This window comes from Haemaphysalis longicornis, unplaced genomic scaffold, assembly GCF_048455015.1.
Source record: "Haemaphysalis longicornis isolate Haplotype H1 unplaced genomic scaffold, Haemaphysalis longicornis Haplotype H1 scaffold_4, whole genome shotgun sequence".
Classification (NCBI taxonomy): domain Eukaryota; kingdom Metazoa; phylum Arthropoda; class Arachnida; order Ixodida; family Ixodidae; genus Haemaphysalis; species Haemaphysalis longicornis.
In genome coordinates this window covers 168,072,168-168,089,844 of record NW_027526361.1, presented here as the reverse complement: position 1 = coordinate 168,089,844, position 17,677 = coordinate 168,072,168, and the positions used below count along the sequence as shown (strand labels likewise).

At 47.7% G+C, this 17,677-nt stretch overlaps 1 protein-coding gene across 1 annotated transcript; it reads right to left on the bottom strand.

Annotated features, from left to right (window-relative positions):
- Positions 1-12,332: 12,332 nt before the first annotated feature.
- Positions 12,333-16,711, bottom strand: LOC144180661 (uncharacterized). Its single transcript, XM_077708966.1, has 2 exons — positions 16,634-16,711; positions 12,333-12,688 (listed from the first exon to the last, which is right to left on the bottom strand). The coding sequence occupies exons 1-2, from the start codon at positions 16,643-16,645 to the stop codon at positions 12,410-12,412; spliced, it is 291 nt and encodes a 96-aa protein (XP_077565092.1). The 5' UTR covers positions 16,646-16,711; the 3' UTR covers positions 12,333-12,409.
- Positions 16,712-17,677: the final 966 nt, after the last annotated feature.

Here is a 17,677-nt window from a genome sequence, read left to right as displayed (position 1 = left end):
ATTAAGAAGAATAAATGGACGTGGGCAGGGCATGTAATGCGAAGGCAAGGTAACCGCTGGTCATTAAGGGTAACAGAGTGGATACCTAGAGAAGGCAAGCGTTGCAGGGGGCGGCAGAAAGTTAGATGGGCAGATGAGATCAAGAAGTTTGCGGGGATAAATTGGTCACAGTTGGCCCAGGACCGATATAATTGGAGAATAATGGGAGAGGCCTTTGCCCTGCAGTGGGCGTAGATAGGCTGGTGATGATGATGATGATGATGATGAAATACCCCAGAAAGCGGAGAGGAAAATTGCCCCGCCGGTAGCGTAGTGGTTATCGCACCAGACCGGTATTCTGGAGTTCGTGGGTTCGGATCCCACCTGGCGGGCATTTTTTCTCCGCTTTCTTTCTTTCTTTCCAAATTCTTTATTGCTTTCCGAGGTTTTCTTGACCGCCAACCCTTATTTCTGTATATATATATATATATATATATATATATATATATATATATATATATATACATATCAAGGTTGCAGTCGTCATTGCCAGTGCTATTCGGCTTTTTTCGAAATATATAATAGGGCCGAATGACGTGTGCTTGTCACGTTTCTTTGATTCATTGATAAATAAGCGAAAATATAAGTCGAGAAAAAATCCGCCGTTTTCCGGGAGCGGGACTCGAACCCACATCTCCGCATAACCGGTGCGGTGCGTTAACCAATTACGCTATCCCCACAGCGGCTTCTCTCTCGACTTTAAGGCGGGGGTTTATATTTACAAGAGCTCTGAGGCCGGTCAACTAGCGCCGCCCCTCGACTACCGCGGGAGACGTAGAACGTCTTCTTTCCCAGCGGCCGCCACGTAGAACGTGGTCGGAGGTCGGGGTTAGCAATTGGCATATCCGAACTGCTGGAGCCAGTGCCTCGTAATGCATGTAGCAGAACAGAGAGATACGGGACGAGGGACTCGGTAAAGATACATATCAAGGTTGCAGTCGTCATTGCCAGTGCTATTCGGCTTTTTTCGAAATATATAATAGGGCCGAATGACGTGTGCTTGTCACGTTTCTTTGATTCATTGATAAATAAGCGAAAATATAAGTCGAGAAAAAATCCGCCGTTTTCCGGGAGCGGGACTCGAACCCACATCTCCGCATAACCGGTGCGGTGCGTTAACCAATTACGCTATCCCCACAGCGGCTTCTCTCTCGACTTTAAGGCGGGGGTTTATATTTACAAGAGCTCTGAGGCCGGTCAACTAGCGCCGCCCCTCGACTACCGCGGGAGACGTAGAACGTCTTCTTTCCCAGCGGCCGCCACGTAGAACGTGGTCGGAGGTCGGGGTTAGCAATTGGCATATCCGAACTGCTGGAGCCAGTGCCTCGTAATGCATGTAGCAGAACAGAGAGATACGGGACGAGGGACTCGGTAAAGATACATATCAAGGTTGCAGTCGTCATTGCCAGTGCTATTCGGCTTTTTTCGAAATATATAATAGGGCCGAATGACGTGTGCTTGTCACGTTTCTTTGATTCATTGATAAATAAGCGAAAATATAAGTCGAGAAAAAATCCGCCGTTTTCCGGGAGCGGGACTCGAACCCACATCTCCGCATAACCGGTGCGGTGCGTTAACCAATTACGCTATCCCCACAGCGGCTTCTCTCTCGACTTTAAGGCGGGGGTTTATATTTACAAGAGCTCTGAGGCCGGTCAACTAGCGCCGCCCCTCGACTACCGCGGGAGACGTAGAACGTCTTCTTTCCCAGCGGCCGCCACGTAGAACGTGGTCGGAGGTCGGGGTTAGCAATTGGCATATCCGAACTGCTGGAGCCAGTGCCTCGTAATGCATGTAGCAGAACAGAGAGATACGGGACGAGGGACTCGGTAAAGATACATATCAAGGTTGCAGTCGTCATTGCCAGTGCTATTCGGCTTTTTTCGAAATATATAATAGGGCCGAATGACGTGTGCTTGTCACGTTTCTTTGATTCATTGATAAATAAGCGAAAATATAAGTCGAGAAAAAATCCGCCGTTTTCCGGGAGCGGGACTCGAACCCACATCTCCGCATAACCGGTGCGGTGCGTTAACCAATTACGCTATCCCCACAGCGGCTTCTCTCTCGACTTTAAGGCGGGGGTTTATATTTACAAGAGCTCTGAGGCCGGTCAACTAGCGCCGCCCCTCGACTACCGCGGGAGACGTAGAACGTCTTCTTTCCCAGCGGCCGCCACGTAGAACGTGGTCGGAGGTCGGGGTTAGCAATTGGCATATCCGAACTGCTGGAGCCAGTGCCTCGTAATGCATGTAGCAGAACAGAGAGATACGGGACGAGGGACTCGGTAAAGATACATATCAAGGTTGCAGTCGTCATTGCCAGTGCTATTCGGCTTTTTTCGAAATATATAATAGGGCCGAATGACGTGTGCTTGTCACGTTTCTTTGATTCATTGATAAATAAGCGAAAATATAAGTCGAGAAAAAATCCGCCGTTTTCCGGGAGCGGGACTCGAACCCACATCTCCGCATAACCGGTGCGGTGCGTTAACCGCACCGGTTATGCGGAGATGTGGGTTCGAGTCCCGCTCCCGGAAAACGGCGGATTTTTTCTCGACTTATATTTTCGCTTATTTATCAATGAATCAAAGAAACGTGACAAGCACACGTCATTCGGCCCTATTATATATTTCGAAAAAAGCCGAATAGCACTGGCAGTGACGACTGCAACCTTGATATGTATCTTTACCGAGTCCCTCGTCCCGTATCTCTCTGTTCTGCTACATGCATTACGAGGCACTGGCTCCAGCAGTTCGGATATGCCAATTGCTAACCCCGACCTCCGACCACGTTCTACGTGGCGGCCGCTGGGAAAGAAGACGTTCTACGTCTCCCGCGGTAGTCGAGGGGCGGCGCTAGTTGACCGGCCTCAGAGCTCTTGTAAATATAAACCCCCGCCTTAAAGTCGAGAGAGAAGCCGCTGTGGGGATAGCGTAATTGGTTAACGCACCGCACCGGTTATGCGGAGATGTGGGTTCGAGTCCCGCTCCCGGAAAACGGCGGATTTTTTCTCGACTTATATTTTCGCTTATTTATCAATGAATCAAAGAAACGTGACAAGCACACGTCATTCGGCCCTATTATATATTTCGAAAAAAGCCGAATAGCACTGGCAATGACGACTGCAACCTTGATATGTATCTTTACCGAGTCCCTCGTCCCGTATCTCTCTGTTCTGCTACATGCATTACGAGGCACTGGCTCCAGCAGTTCGGATATGCCAATTGCTAACCCCGACCTCCGACCACGTTCTACGTGGCGGCCGCTGGGAAAGAAGACGTTCTACGTCTCCCGCGGTAGTCGAGGGGCGGCGCTAGTTGACCGGCCTCAGAGCTCTTGTAAATATAAACCCCCGCCTTAAAGTCGAGAGAGAAGCCGCTGTGGGGATAGCGTAATTGGTTAACGCACCGCACCGGTTATGCGGAGATGTGGGTTCGAGTCCCGCTCCCGGAAAACGGCGGATTTTTTCTCGACTTATATTTTCGCTTATTTATCAATGAATCAAAGAAACGTGACAAGCACACGTCATTCGGCCCTATTATATATTTCGAAAAAAGCCGAATAGCACTGGCAATGACGACTGCAACCTTGATATGTATCTTTACCGAGTCCCTCGTCCCGTATCTCTCTGTTCTGCTACATGCATTACGAGGCACTGGCTCCAGCAGTTCGGATATGCCAATTGCTAAACCCCGACCTCCGACCACGTTCTACGTGGCGGCCGCTGGGAAAGAAGACGTTCTACGTCTCCCGCGGTAGTCGAGGGGCGGCGCTAGTTGACCGGCCTCAGAGCTCTTGTAAATATAAACCCCCGCCTTAAAGTCGAGAGAGAAGCCGCTGTGGGGATAGCGTAATTGGTTAACGCACCGCACCGGTTATGCGGAGATGTGGGTTCGAGTCCCGCTCCCGGAAAACGGCGGATTTTTTCTCGACTTATATTTTCGCTTATTTATCAATGAATCAAAGAAACGTGACAAGCACACGTCATTCGGCCCTATTATATATTTCGAAAAAAGCCGAATAGCACTGGCAATGACGACTGCAACCTTGATATGTATCTTTACCGAGTCCCTCGTCCCGTATCTCTCTGTTCTGCTACATGCATTACGAGGCACTGGCTCCAGCAGTTCGGATATGCCAATTGCTAACCCCGACCTCCGACCACGTTCTACGTGGCGGCCGCTGGGAAAGAAGACGTTCTACGTCTCCCGCGGTAGTCGAGGGGCGGCGCTAGTTGACCGGCCTCAGAGCTCTTGTAAATATAAACCCCCGCCTTAAAGTCGAGAGAGAAGCCGCTGTGGGGATAGCGTAATTGGTTAACGCACCGCACCGGTTATGCGGAGATGTGGGTTCGAGTCCCGCTCCCGGAAAACGGCGGATTTTTTCTCGACTTATATTTTCGCTTATTTATCAATGAATCAAAGAAACGTGACAAGCACACGTCATTCGGCCCTATTATATATTTCGAAAAAAGCCGAATAGCACTGGCAATGACGACTGCAACCTTGATATGTATCTTTACCGAGTCCCTCGTCCCGTATCTCTCTGTTCTGCTACATGCATTACGAGGCACTGGCTCCAGCAGTTCGGATATGCCAATTGCTAACCCCGACCTCCGACCACGTTCTACGTGGCGGCCGCTGGGAAAGAAGACGTTCTACGTCTCCCGCGGTAGTCGAGGGGCGGCGCTAGTTGACCGGCCTCAGAGCTCTTGTAAATATAAACCCCCGCCTTAAAGTCGAGAGAGAAGCCGCTGTGGGGATAGCGTAATTGGTTAACGCACCGCACCGGTTATGCGGAGATGTGGGTTCGAGTCCCGCTCCCGGAAAACGGCGGATTTTTTCTCGACTTATATTTTCGCTTATTTATCAATGAATCAAAGAAACGTGACAAGCACACGTCATTCGGCCCTATTATATATTTCGAAAAAAGCCGAATAGCACTGGCAATGACGACTGCAACCTTGATATGTATCTTTACCGAGTCCCTCGTCCCGTATCTCTCTGTTCTGCTACATGCATTACGAGGCACTGGCTCCAGCAGTTCGGATATGCCAATTGCTAACCCCGACCTCCGACCACGTTCTACGTGGCGGCCGCTGGGAAAGAAGACGTTCTACGTCTCCCGCGGTAGTCGAGGGGCGGCGCTAGTTGACCGGCCTCAGAGCTCTTGTAAATATAAACCCCCGCCTTAAAGTCGAGAGAGAAGCCGCTGTGGGGATAGCGTAATTGGTTAACGCACCGCACCGGTTATGCGGAGATGTGGGTTCGAATCCCGCTCCCGGAAAACGGCGGATTTTTTCTCGACTTATATTTTCGCTTATTTATCAATGAATCAAAGAAACGTGACAAGCACACGTCATTCGGCCCTATTATATATTTCGAAAAAAGCCGAATAGCACTGGCAATGACGACTGCAACCTTGATATGTATCTTTACCGAGTCCCTCGTCCCGTATCTCTCTGTTCTGCTACATGCATTACGAGGCACTGGCTCCAGCAGTTCGGATATGCCAATTGCTAACCCCGACCTCCGACCACGTTCTACGTGGCGGCCGCTGGGAAAGAAGACGTTCTACGTCTCCCGCGGTAGTCGAGGGGCGGCGCTAGTTGACCGGCCTCAGAGCTCTTGTAAATATAAACCCCCGCCTTAAAGTCGAGAGAGAAGCCGCTGTGGGGATAGCGTAATTGGTTAACGCACCGCACCGGTTATGCGGAGATGTGGGTTCGAGTCCCGCTCCCGGAAAACGGCGGATTTTTTCTCGACTTATATTTTCGCTTATTTATCAATGAATCAAAGAAACGTGACAAGCACACGTCATTCGGCCCTATTATATATTTCGAAAAAAGCCGAATAGCACTGGCAATGACGACTGCAACCTTGATATGTATCTTTACCGAGTCCCTCGTCCCGTATCTCTCTGTTCTGCTACATGCATTACGAGGCACTGGCTCCAGCAGTTCGGATATGCCAATTGCTAACCCCGACCTCCGACCACGTTCTACGTGGCGGCCGCTGGGAAAGAAGACGTTCTACGTCTCCCGCGGTAGTCGAGGGGCGGCGCTAGTTGACCGGCCTCAGAGCTCTTGTAAATATAAACCCCCGCCTTAAAGTCTAGAGAGAAGCCGCTGTGGGGATAGCGTAATTGGTTAACGCACCGCACCGGTTATGCGGAGATGTGGGTTCGAGTCCCGCTCCCGGAAAACGGCGGATTTTTTCTCGACTTATATTTTCGCTTATTTATCAATGAATCAAAGAAACGTGACAAGCACACGTCATTCGGCCCTATTATATATTTCGAAAAAAGCCGAATAGCACTGGCAATGACGACTGCAACCTTGATATGTATCTTTACCGAGTCCCTCGTCCCGTATCTCTCTGTTCTGCTACATGCATTACGAGGCACTGGCTCCAGCAGTTCGGATATGCCAATTGCTAACCCCGACCTCCGACCACGTTCTACGTGGCGGCCGCTGGGAAAGAAGACGTTCTACGTCTCCCGCGGTAGTCGAGGGGCGGCGCTAGTTGACCGGCCTCAGAGCTCTTGTAAATATAAACCCCCGCCTTAAAGTCGAGAGAGAAGCCGCTGTGGGGATAGCGTAATTGGTTAACGCACCGCACCGGTTATGCGGAGATGTGGGTTCGAGTCCCGCTCCCGGAAAACGGCGGATTTTTTCTCGACTTATATTTTCGCTTATTTATCAATGAATCAAAGAAACGTGACAAGCACACGTCATTCGGCCCTATTATATATTTCGAAAAAAGCCGAATAGCACTGGCAATGACGACTGCAACCTTGATATGTATCTTTACCGAGTCCCTCGTCCCGTATCTCTCTGTTCTGCTACATGCATTACGAGGCACTGGCTCCAGCAGTTCGGATATGCCAATTGCTAACCCCGACCTCCGACCACGTTCTACGTGGCGGCCGCTGGGAAAGAAGACGTTCTACGTCTCCCGCGGTAGTCGAGGGGCGGCGCTAGTTGACCGGCCTCAGAGCTCTTGTAAATATAAACCCCCGCCTTAAAGTCGAGAGAGAAGCCGCTGTGGGGATAGCGTAATTGGTTAACGCACCGCACCGGTTATGCGGAGATGTGGGTTCGAGTCCCGCTCCCGGAAAACGGCGGATTTTTTCTCGACTTATATTTTCGCTTATTTATCAATGAATCAAAGAAACGTGACAAGCACACGTCATTCGGCCCTATTATATATTTCGAAAAAAGCCGAATAGCACTGGCAATGACGACTGCAACCTTGATATGTATCTTTACCGAGTCCCTCGTCCCGTATCTCTCTCTCTATATATATATATATATATATATATATATATATATATTTACATATATATATATATAGATATATATATATTTATATTTATATATATATATATATATATATATACTCTACGGGCCGAAGAATTACAGAGATGAGCGGGTGTACAAGGTTTGGGGAAACTAAGAAGCAGCATATACGATATACAGACATGCAATGGCAGTCTGAAAGGTAAATGAACTATAACAAAACGGTAAAATAAGCAAGATACAGGGCAGTTACAACGGCAGATTCACAAAAAAATTTACTACTCAGCGTGGTTGCGTCAATGAATCACAGGCACAAAATAACCGAACAAAAACAGCAATGACCGTGTAGGTATATTGGTGAACTTGCATGGAATGGTTAGCAAGCGCATTTTTAAACAATGTGACGCCAGTGATAGCGGCAACAGAGGGTAGAAGGTGGTTCCACTCACTGGCAGTCGTCGGAATAATTGATTCGAAATACAGATTGGTGCGGGCGCTGAGAACGCCTACATTGAACTGATGATACTTGCTAGGGGATATGTAGATGGGCGCTGAAAGAGAACGTTGCTGAGTTAGGGAATACAATGAAATATCTTATGGGAAAGGCAAAGCCGAGAGATTTTACGGCGCAGTGAAAGAGCGGGTAAGTGAAGATTCGCTTGCATTGTGGGAACACTTGTCGTACGAAAAACGTTCGACAAGATAAAACGAACGGAACGTTTCTGTATCGCCTCGATGCTGTGAATGAGGCAGTTAGTATGAGGATCCCAGATCGATGCGGCATATTCAAACTTAGGTCTTACCTATGTTTGATAAAATAAAAGCTTGAGGTTAGTCGTGGCTAAAGAAAAGTTTCTGCGTAAGTAACCTGAAGGGCGACTTGCGTTATTTGGAATGTATTCGGCATGTGTATGCCAAGAAAGATTGCTAGAAATATACACGGCAAGGTACTTGTAGGAAGAGACGTGATGGAGGTACCTCTGTTTAGGTGTGTAGTCACATGGTACATCATGAGAACTGCAACGTGAATTCCACATTGCTTTACCCTTAGCCTCATTAACGTTTAACCTCATTAGCCACGTGTCGCAGCATGATGAAATGAGATCCAGGTGAGTCTGAATGGCATGGGGATCTGGGTTAGTCCTGATTGCACGGTAAATCACACAATCGTCGGCAAATAGTTTAATGGCCGATATAATCGCATTAGGTAAGTCGTTAATATAAATAAGAAATAGTAAGGGACCAAGAACTGAACTATGTGGAACGCCGGATGTTAGAGGGCTAGCCGGGGAACTGTAGTCGTTAGCTGTTACAAACTGGGTGCGGTTTTACAGAAAACATTCAATCCACTTTAAGGCATTCGCATCAATGTTTAGTATGTTTAGTTTCCGGAGAAGTAACTTGTGGCAGGCGGTATCAAATGCTTTTTCGAAATCTATGAATATACAATCGACACTGGACGAGTGATCAGCGACTGAAAATAAATCGTTAGTGAAGGCAAGAAGCTGTGTCTCGCATGAATATATTTCCTAAATCCGTGCTGGTGAAGTCCAAAAAAACCCGTTACCTTCAAGGACGCTTACGACGTGAGTATAAATGGCATTTTCAAGAAGTTTGCATGGGACACTCGTTAATGAAATGGGGCGATAATTTTGGGGATTATGAACGTTACCTGATTTAAAAAAAGGGAACCACCTTCCCCACCTTCCAGTCGACCGGGAGAACACCCTCTTCTAATGACTGCGCAAAAAGTCTCGACAATATAATGGAGGAATAAACTTGGGTGTTTTTCAAGAATTTACGAGATATACCGTCGATGCCTGAGGAAGAAGAAATTTTAAAGTTAAAAATTATTTGCGCATGCCTGCCCATTCAACATGTACACAATCCATCGCAACGAAATCACGAGCTTGAACGCCTGAAAGTACAGCCGGTGTAGTGTTAAAAAAATGAAGAAAATGCATTGTTGAGGGCGATACAAACATGCTCAATGGGAACAATTTCGCCCGTTTTGGTGGCGAGTTCAATATGTTTCTTATCGCCTCCGTTTACGACCTGCCAAAATTTACGGGGATTGTGGCGGAGCATTGATGGTAGCATGTGGTGAAAAAAGAAATGCTTTGCCGCAGACAGCGCCCGCGCGGATTCGTCAGCCACGTTTTTATAAACCTTCCATTTTGAGAAGACTTCCAACGCTTGGCTTGGCGGTAAACACGCTTCTTTTAGTTAAGCAAGCGTTTCAATGTTGGCGTAAACCAGGTTTATTTGTTGTTACTCGCAATATTCCGCAGTGGTATGAGCTTCGTAACAAGTTCTGTCACTTTATTTCTGAACAGCAGCCAATTTTCATTTATCGTTCTTTGGGAAAAGTCTTCTAGAAAGAAGGAAGTGAAATTTTCAAGTTCGGCGTTAATCGATGTGACACATCGGTCAAATACAGCATATTCTCTGATGATAGTATCTTGCTGTTTTATTGAATGAATGTTAATGACGTGTGCGAGAAGTGTAACGCTGTACTTGACAAACTGCTCCGGTGGTCGCAGTGTAACTGTATTCGAATTAATCCTTCAAAAACCAAAGTAATATTTTCCGCGGAGGCAATAAGAAATCAGGTCTGATAAAAAGTTTAGTTGCGGTGGTGCAAATATTGCGGTTGTGACGAATGTAAAGTCCTTGGTGTAACATTTGCTTGTACAAAATCCTTGGTGTAACAGTTGTGCAAAACCTGTACAACTTCCAATTACTGCGCTTGTTTTGTTTTTTCATCCAGTACCCAGAGATGTTTTTTTTTGGTTTCAGTTGCCTCTTTGATAGCCAATATCGAATGTGTTGCCACAAAAAGCGCGGATCAATGGTTCCTACCTTGCTTTAGAACGTATTCCAAGTTTCAAATGTTCTACCACAATCTTTTATTCGTTCTAAACACCTACCATTTCCGGACATTCAAAGAAAAGCGACAATATTTTGTAAACCTGTACATTTTTGTTGCTGGCGTTTTTAGCTTGTGCATAATGTTCTTTTGTTACAGATACATTTTTGTGCGTTCGCTTTCTCTTCCTTTCATTAGCAACTTGAAGTGCATAGTTTAATTTACCATAGGTGTGTATGAAAACCTGCTTTCAAACCTACTAATATCAGGATGAGTAGTGTAGCTGCGTTTCTCCCTCACTTTGTATGCCGTGTTAGGTTGTCTGTCTGTACGGCACCGCCGTTCCTATCTTTCAATTGCTTCCCGGGCCCGTCAAGCTACGCAAAACAGCGTTTCGTCCTGGACGCCTTCTCGGGAACTACTGAAAAATATTGAATTATATTAAATTAAGTTAATTGGAGATTAATGGGAGAGGCCTTTGCCGTGCAATGGGCGTAGATAGGCTACTGTTGATGATGAAGCTAAATTGAATTGAATTGAATATAGCATTAAAAATTCCCCCGCATTTCCCCGAGGGGGAGAATGTGAAAGTGCGAATGCACGGTTGTCGGCCCGCTTGCGGCGCTTGCGCTCGGCCCCCGCAGCCCAACGCCTCGCCGCCTTCTCTTCCATCTCTTCCATTGGGTTTGTAGTATCACGTGTACACCACGCAGTTATCAAGCCGCTATAACGCCGCTGAGTCGCCAACGCACGCCGCTGACGACGTAGTTTGAATGCGTTAAAGATATAAGGCGCGTCTAACACTGATGTCACCGTCGCGGCCGTGGCTTGGTCGGTAGCGCGTCGCGCTGCGGCCCGCAAAGTCCTCGGATCGAAACCTGGCGCCGGATGCTGTTTTTTCTTTAAAGAGCACTGCGGACGCCGCCGCCGACGCCGGCGGTGGATGGTTTGGGGTCGCTTATAAAGAGCATTCGCTCTTAAAATTTCGCACCTTACATACCTACCGCTATTGGTTTGGTGACTCCAATACCGCAACTGATGGGAGGAGGTTGCACACTTGAACAGATTTTTGTGCAATGCTGCAAACGTGCATACGACGACACTTGGTGGGGTCGATGTTCCGCGTGTCTAGAGCTAGGAAGTTAAGCAGGTAATTTGGTCGTAGCTGACGAACTCCTTCGGGAGCCTTCAAGACTAGGCCTTCTTTCAGTAAAAGCGGGTGGAATCGAGTTGTGCACACAAAACCGCGCAAAAAACCAGGACTAAGAGTGAACAGCACAGACGAGCGCTCAGTTGTTTGGCAGCGCTAGCCTGCGCCGTTCACTATTAGTCCTCGTTTTTTGCGGTGTTTTGTATGTTCAGAATGAACCAACTGGCCCTACTCGAGACACTAATTGAGTTGTCAGTCACGCTCCTTTGTTCGGGTTGAAATTCACCGTACGCCATGCTTTGGCGGCTATACGCATGGCTGAGTGATGTCCCCGGCTGCACTTCCGTACTTTTTTTGGCGGCGTTAGCGAGCTGGTAGCTGTCGGAGTCCTCTGAACTCTCATGGTGTCGGAGAATGCATCATCAACATCTGGAAGAGGAATCACTCAATGAATTGTTCACCTGAACAGCAGTTATCGGCACTGACGCCGAATTGCTGAGGCCCAGAACGTATTTTTCATAGTTTCCGAAAGCCCCCCCTTGACTCCCCTCTCCCCTCCAAAACTACAGCACACCAAGGAAAGTGAAAGGCACCGCAGGCGCGCCAGCAGGTATAGGACGCCGGGTGCGCCTGCAGCTGTGTCCCAGGCGGTTGTCCTGCCGAGGAACAAGGCAGCGTCCCTTGCAGGCCTCGCCTTTTGCGGAGGTCAATAACTTACCTTCCCATACTACACAGATACGCACGCTTTCAATAGTCGTTAGAAACATAAAAAAATGGGGAGACATTCGGAGCATAATAACCGGTTTCTATTTGTCTTTAAACCACCCCCAACTTTAAAGTCGCCCTCTCCGTGAGCGGCGTGAGGTTCGGGATTTCCATGCTTGCGGTCTGCGTTCTCGGCCACCGGCGATGGCTCTGTGGTTGGCAGTACGTCGTGTTCTGTTTTATGGAAGTGAAATTTAGATTGGGGATTTTGCAAAAACATTTATTTACAAAATGAAAACAATTGCTTTCACTCAGTTGCTCTGTGTTTTGTGCACATTCTTCTGCTACCAGCCATGACCGTAGCCGCCGTAACCGCCGTAGCCACCGTGTCCACCGTAGCCTCCGTATGCACCACCATATCCGCCGTAGCCGCCGTGTCCACCGTAGCCGCCATAGCCTCCGTAGCCGCCGTGTCCGCCATAACCGCCGTAGCCACCGTGGCCGCCGTAGCCACCATACCCGCCGTAACCACCGTGGCCGCCGTAGCCACCGTAGCCGCCATAGTGACCGAGGTGACCAGCGCTAACAACCAGAATAGCGGTTGCAACAAGCGCGATGAAAAGCTAGGTAATCGGGAGAAAAAGAGAATAATTACTTTTGGCCGGCTCATGAATGCGAAAGAATATGATGGCTTTTAAAATAAAAGAGCACAAAGACGAAATGAAGAGACGTGTATTGTAAGGACGTGAAATGCAAATACATGCAGGCACAAAGGCAATAACAGAACAAAATACAAATTTCGATGGCAACTATGATCATTTTAGGAAGAGGGGTAACGTGTTTACAAAAACAAAGAATGCGGAGTAGCTAAAAAACAGAATGCTGGCGTATGGCATTATAAGAATTTGGTCAACAAATAAATACTTGCTACTTACTTTTCTCGATAGAATGCGATGCTTCCAAAAAGCTCATGCTATTCTTACACGTTTTTTTTGTAATATCTTAAATCATCGCAACAAGAACGCATATCATACCCCTTTATGATATGCTAGTGATATTTCAGCGAGCCCCTGCTTGTTTCTTGGCATCAACTTTTAGCGTCGCATTTTCTAGGTCAGTTTCAGCTCCGCTGGGGACTCCATGCATTTTCGAATGCTTCTCCACCGTTAGAAAGATGCGAACACAATGTGCACACAGGACCTTTCCAAAAGAATGGATATTGGTGACGTGGCTCATATGTGACGACATTGTTTAAACCTCACTCAGATTAGGAGCAACGCCTTCAGCAACGGACATAATTCGGTCAGTGTACGTTTCAGGTAATTTTTGCAGAAAAAAAAACAGGCGTTAAAATGGCGTCGGTGGGAGTTGAGATATCACTACAACAACAATAACAGTGAAAGGATGGAATATACGTGGGCTCGCGCTGTTTGCTCAAGCGACTCGAGCAACTACGTTTGGGTACTTTCAACTACTACAATCCCGTCAGCTACGCCCGGTAGGCGATAGCTTGAAAAAAAAAATTAGAAATGCTGGACGATTACGGTACTCCCTAATACAAAAGTTGCGCGCAGCGCGAACTGCAGTCTTCTCGGTCAAGGCGTATAGCTGCTGTGTCTCAGGAAGCGATCGCGTGATCAGCGAACGCTGACCTCGCAACGAGTACGATGACGAAGGACCTGAAGGACCGATGAACAAGTAGCACGCAGAACCTTTACTTTCTCGGGCGCCACTAGACGCCGGGGGCGGTTTTCACACACGTGCCCGGCGGGGCCTCGGCGACTGTCCTGCCCCTTACACTTTCGGAGGAGCGTCTCGCGCTGCCTCGGCAAGTGGCCGTCCCCCTCACAATTTCTCGCCACTCTCCTCCTGCTTTCCCTATCAGTGTTGTTTCTTCCCATCGTTCCCTCGGTTAGAACGCCGCCGCGTAACTGCAGTAGCTGCCACCAAAGTGCTTGCGCACTTAAAAGGAACCGCTGCCTCTGCCCGAGTGAACGACGTTGCTCACGTGACCGCGACAACGTGGCTTCCACAGCTCCTTGAAGTGGCTACGTCACACCATTGTGCTGGTTACGCATGCAGTGGTCGTTCCCCCTTTGATTATTTTGCTCTCACCCAATAAATCGCTTGTACCAAGGATGACTTGATGTCATTTGAAGGAGGAAAAAAATGAACCACGGGCAGGGATATCGTAGGCTTCATCAAGCGAAAGTAGACATCACTCATGGTAAATGGCTTCACGCGAATTATTCCCTCAGCTAAACCCGGACGGATATTTTTAAATGCTTCCTACTTGCGCTTCCTCTCAGTTCGCGCTCTCACATTTTCGGTGGCACGTACAAGTTTGCCCACAACGCGTCTTCCTAAATGCAAGAGACGTCTTCATAAAACGCCCGCTGCGTTTCCCGCGATTTCATCTCGGTCGTATTTCAAGAGTAATTTTATCAGCGGGCGTTTTATCCGTACTCTGGCTTCCGGATTAATACCAAAAAAGGCCGGAGAATACTCCCCAACAGTGTCGCTCTGACTTGCACCGCAGAAAACAATTTTAGGAGTTGAAACGCAGAATAAACGGGTGAGTGGGAGTATTGGGGGCCACTGGAAACTTCTGCGCTCAGCGCGAACGTGATGAACAAAGGAAACATTTAAAAACTCTTTGAAGCTTCCCTTTGCTCGCGTTTAGACTGAACAGCCGTAATCAACAGTAGGAAACGCTCTTCGATTGCTTTTTTGGCAGTTTTGTATGTCCCTGTACCCCTGAAAAGCTATAGTCAAGCTGTACTCAACACACACAAAAAAATCGGCTTTCTTGACAGTCACCAGACCTGATCCGTCCTAGCATCCATATGTTCTGCTGGCCTGTTTTTTCCCTTTTCCCCCGGCTCCCAGACTTCGCCCTTCAGCGTAAACGGCGTAATAGGGTACTTCAAACGCCATGCCTTGAAGCGGTCTAGCGTTATGGCTGGAAAAGAGATACAAAATGCTTCCGCAATGAAAAAAGTAAAAAAGGGCGAGTAATCGCCTTCCTATTCAAGTAAATTCTTTCATTCCAAGTTTTATTGTCTGACGTGTGTATAACGTATTTAACATTCGAAAACATGTGTTTAGCACTGGAAAGGTATTTAGCACTCAAAAACATCACCCACAAAACTACGTAAGCTTCACTATCGCGAAACGAAAGCTGGAAGAAAGCACAATTTTCAGTAAAAATCATAAACTCCCGACTATGGTCTTGAAATATCGACATATATTTACGGGGGAGCACAGTGTGCGCAGGGCTGTCGCCAAAAGCTCCGTACCCGCAGACTGCAGCGCAGTGTGCCTGTAATGAAGCGCACAACGCTATCTCGATGTGCTATATAAATTGCATCAGTTAGTGGCTCCACAGGGTAAATATTTCCGTACGCGGCAGCACCCTACAGGTTGCTATTCCTGTGATAATGCAGACGGCAATGGTTCTACCCCTACCATAAGGTGGATAACCTCAAGGAGTCCCAACACTCTCTTCAATTATTTGAAAACTTGAAATGCTTCTAAAAGCGAACGACGTGTTAAAGCGCAGCCCAAGGCGAGGGACAAAAACACAGAAGATGACACACATGTTCTGTGTTTTTGACCCTAGTCTTGGGCTGCCCTGCGTCAGGTTTGGGCGATTCACCAAATCGCCCAAACCCCTACTGTGCTGATGATAAAAGCCAAAGATTACTCCTATGCGCCATTTAAAAAACTCAGATGGTCAAAATGTTTTTCTTTCTTTCTGTGTCTGGGCACTGTTTGCGCGCTTCAGCGACGTCATTCAAGCAATATCTTGGCTATTTGCAGGCTTTGTTTAATTTTTAGCTTTAAACTTCCGTGAGAGCCATATTATTACAAGCGTGTCTAAACGTGACTATTGAAGGTATCCGCTCCTATAAGCAATAAGAACCTGTAAGTGCCTGTAAGAGCCTGGGCGCTCTGCCCCGCGGTGGTAACCATAGCTTTCACAGTCTTACAGGTGCGAAAAAACGGGGGAAAGCGTTTATCCACAGTGTTCGAGGACGTGTTCAAGGTTTCACCCCACGGAAACAGTTTTCAATAGGGCGTTACGAAGCTGAGACACCGGCCAACTGCGGTTCGCCTCCTAGATGTCAAAGGTATTTTCTTGCCGAGAATAATCTAATACCGCCTTTTTGTGGCATTCACGAAGCAACTTCATCAAATGTCACTCACAGGAATGACGTGTAAACCCCCAGCTGTTATCACAGGTGAGGAATAGAGCAAAAGTACGCGGAATTGTTAAAGCCTCATAACTTAGCTTCGTTGCGCCTGAGTGCCTATGCCACAACGGGATTCGTGAACTTTGCATACACGTTTCCGCAAACACTACGAAAAAGTGGGTTGATTTTGTATAAACCCCATCTTTTGTGCCCCCGTCAAAAGCTAGGGTCCAAAAAACTACGTGCCGTCAAAAAAGCTACGTGTTCAGTAGCCACCAAACGGCGCAGAAGCAGTCAGCGCAGCCGGTGCGAGCAAGCTCGGCGCGCGGGTGATGTGACGAAAGGCGGCGTTATTTGTAACCAATTCCTCACCGTAGTCCTCATGACTGTGCGGGTCGGCTGGCGTGGCTCGTGGATTTGTCGTGAAGAGGGACTTGCGATGGAAATCACCGGCAGCCTGATTGTGCGCTGCTGTTCGGCGAGCGCTCTTTAATACTCGGTGACGGGCGACCAGGCCCCGCCCCCTTCATGCACTCTGGCATCTAACTGGAACAGCACGCGGTGTACCTCTTCGGCGATGCAGCACGACTACGCACTTCCCTTTGAGGGGGAAAGGATACCGAAGCCGCTTTAAAACCGTCTTCGCTGATGCCTTCGATTGTCCCTCCACTTCGTGCCGGACGTCGTGTTTCGTTGATGGGAACAGCTTGCAAGAAAGGAAACGCGCGCGCCTTCTTGCAGGGACATACATAGGCGTTATGTATATCCAATCATCAAATGATGCATGCAAAGCAAATGTACATCCAATATTAAAGGTGTATAGCAGAGGCGCCGAAGCGCTTGTGGCAAAAACTGGGGAACTAAGATGACTAGAAATTCCAGCTTTAAAACTCCGAAAGTTGTTCTTAGATCTCGAAGCACATTATAGCCCGGCCGTCACGTAACTGGCACCACAAAAGGGATCCAAAGATTTTTATGTGAAATGGAATGAACCTAATCTGTATACAGATGACAAGAAATACAGCCGAACCTCGTAATAACGAAGAAGTACCGGGATAGCAACTTAGTTTGTTATATCCGATATTCGTTGTAACAGTAGAGGTAAAAATCGGCGATTACCGATCCACAATCTGGCTCGCGCAAAAATACGTGATAAAAAGTGCATTTTTTTAACGCTTCGAACCAACTGTAAGCAAGATGACACTTATCTTTGTCTTTCTTGCATTTAAAGCTCGATGACCCGAAACATGAGTACGTGAAATTACCACAGAACAAAGTTCACTTTACAAAACAGGACTGCGTCCTTATTTATTTGATGAAGGGTTTGATCTGCTTCTGGTGGCTACTCGCAGAAGTGAGCAGACTGAAGATTTTCAGTGTCCACAAACAAAAGGGCTTTTATTTTTTGGTGTTCCG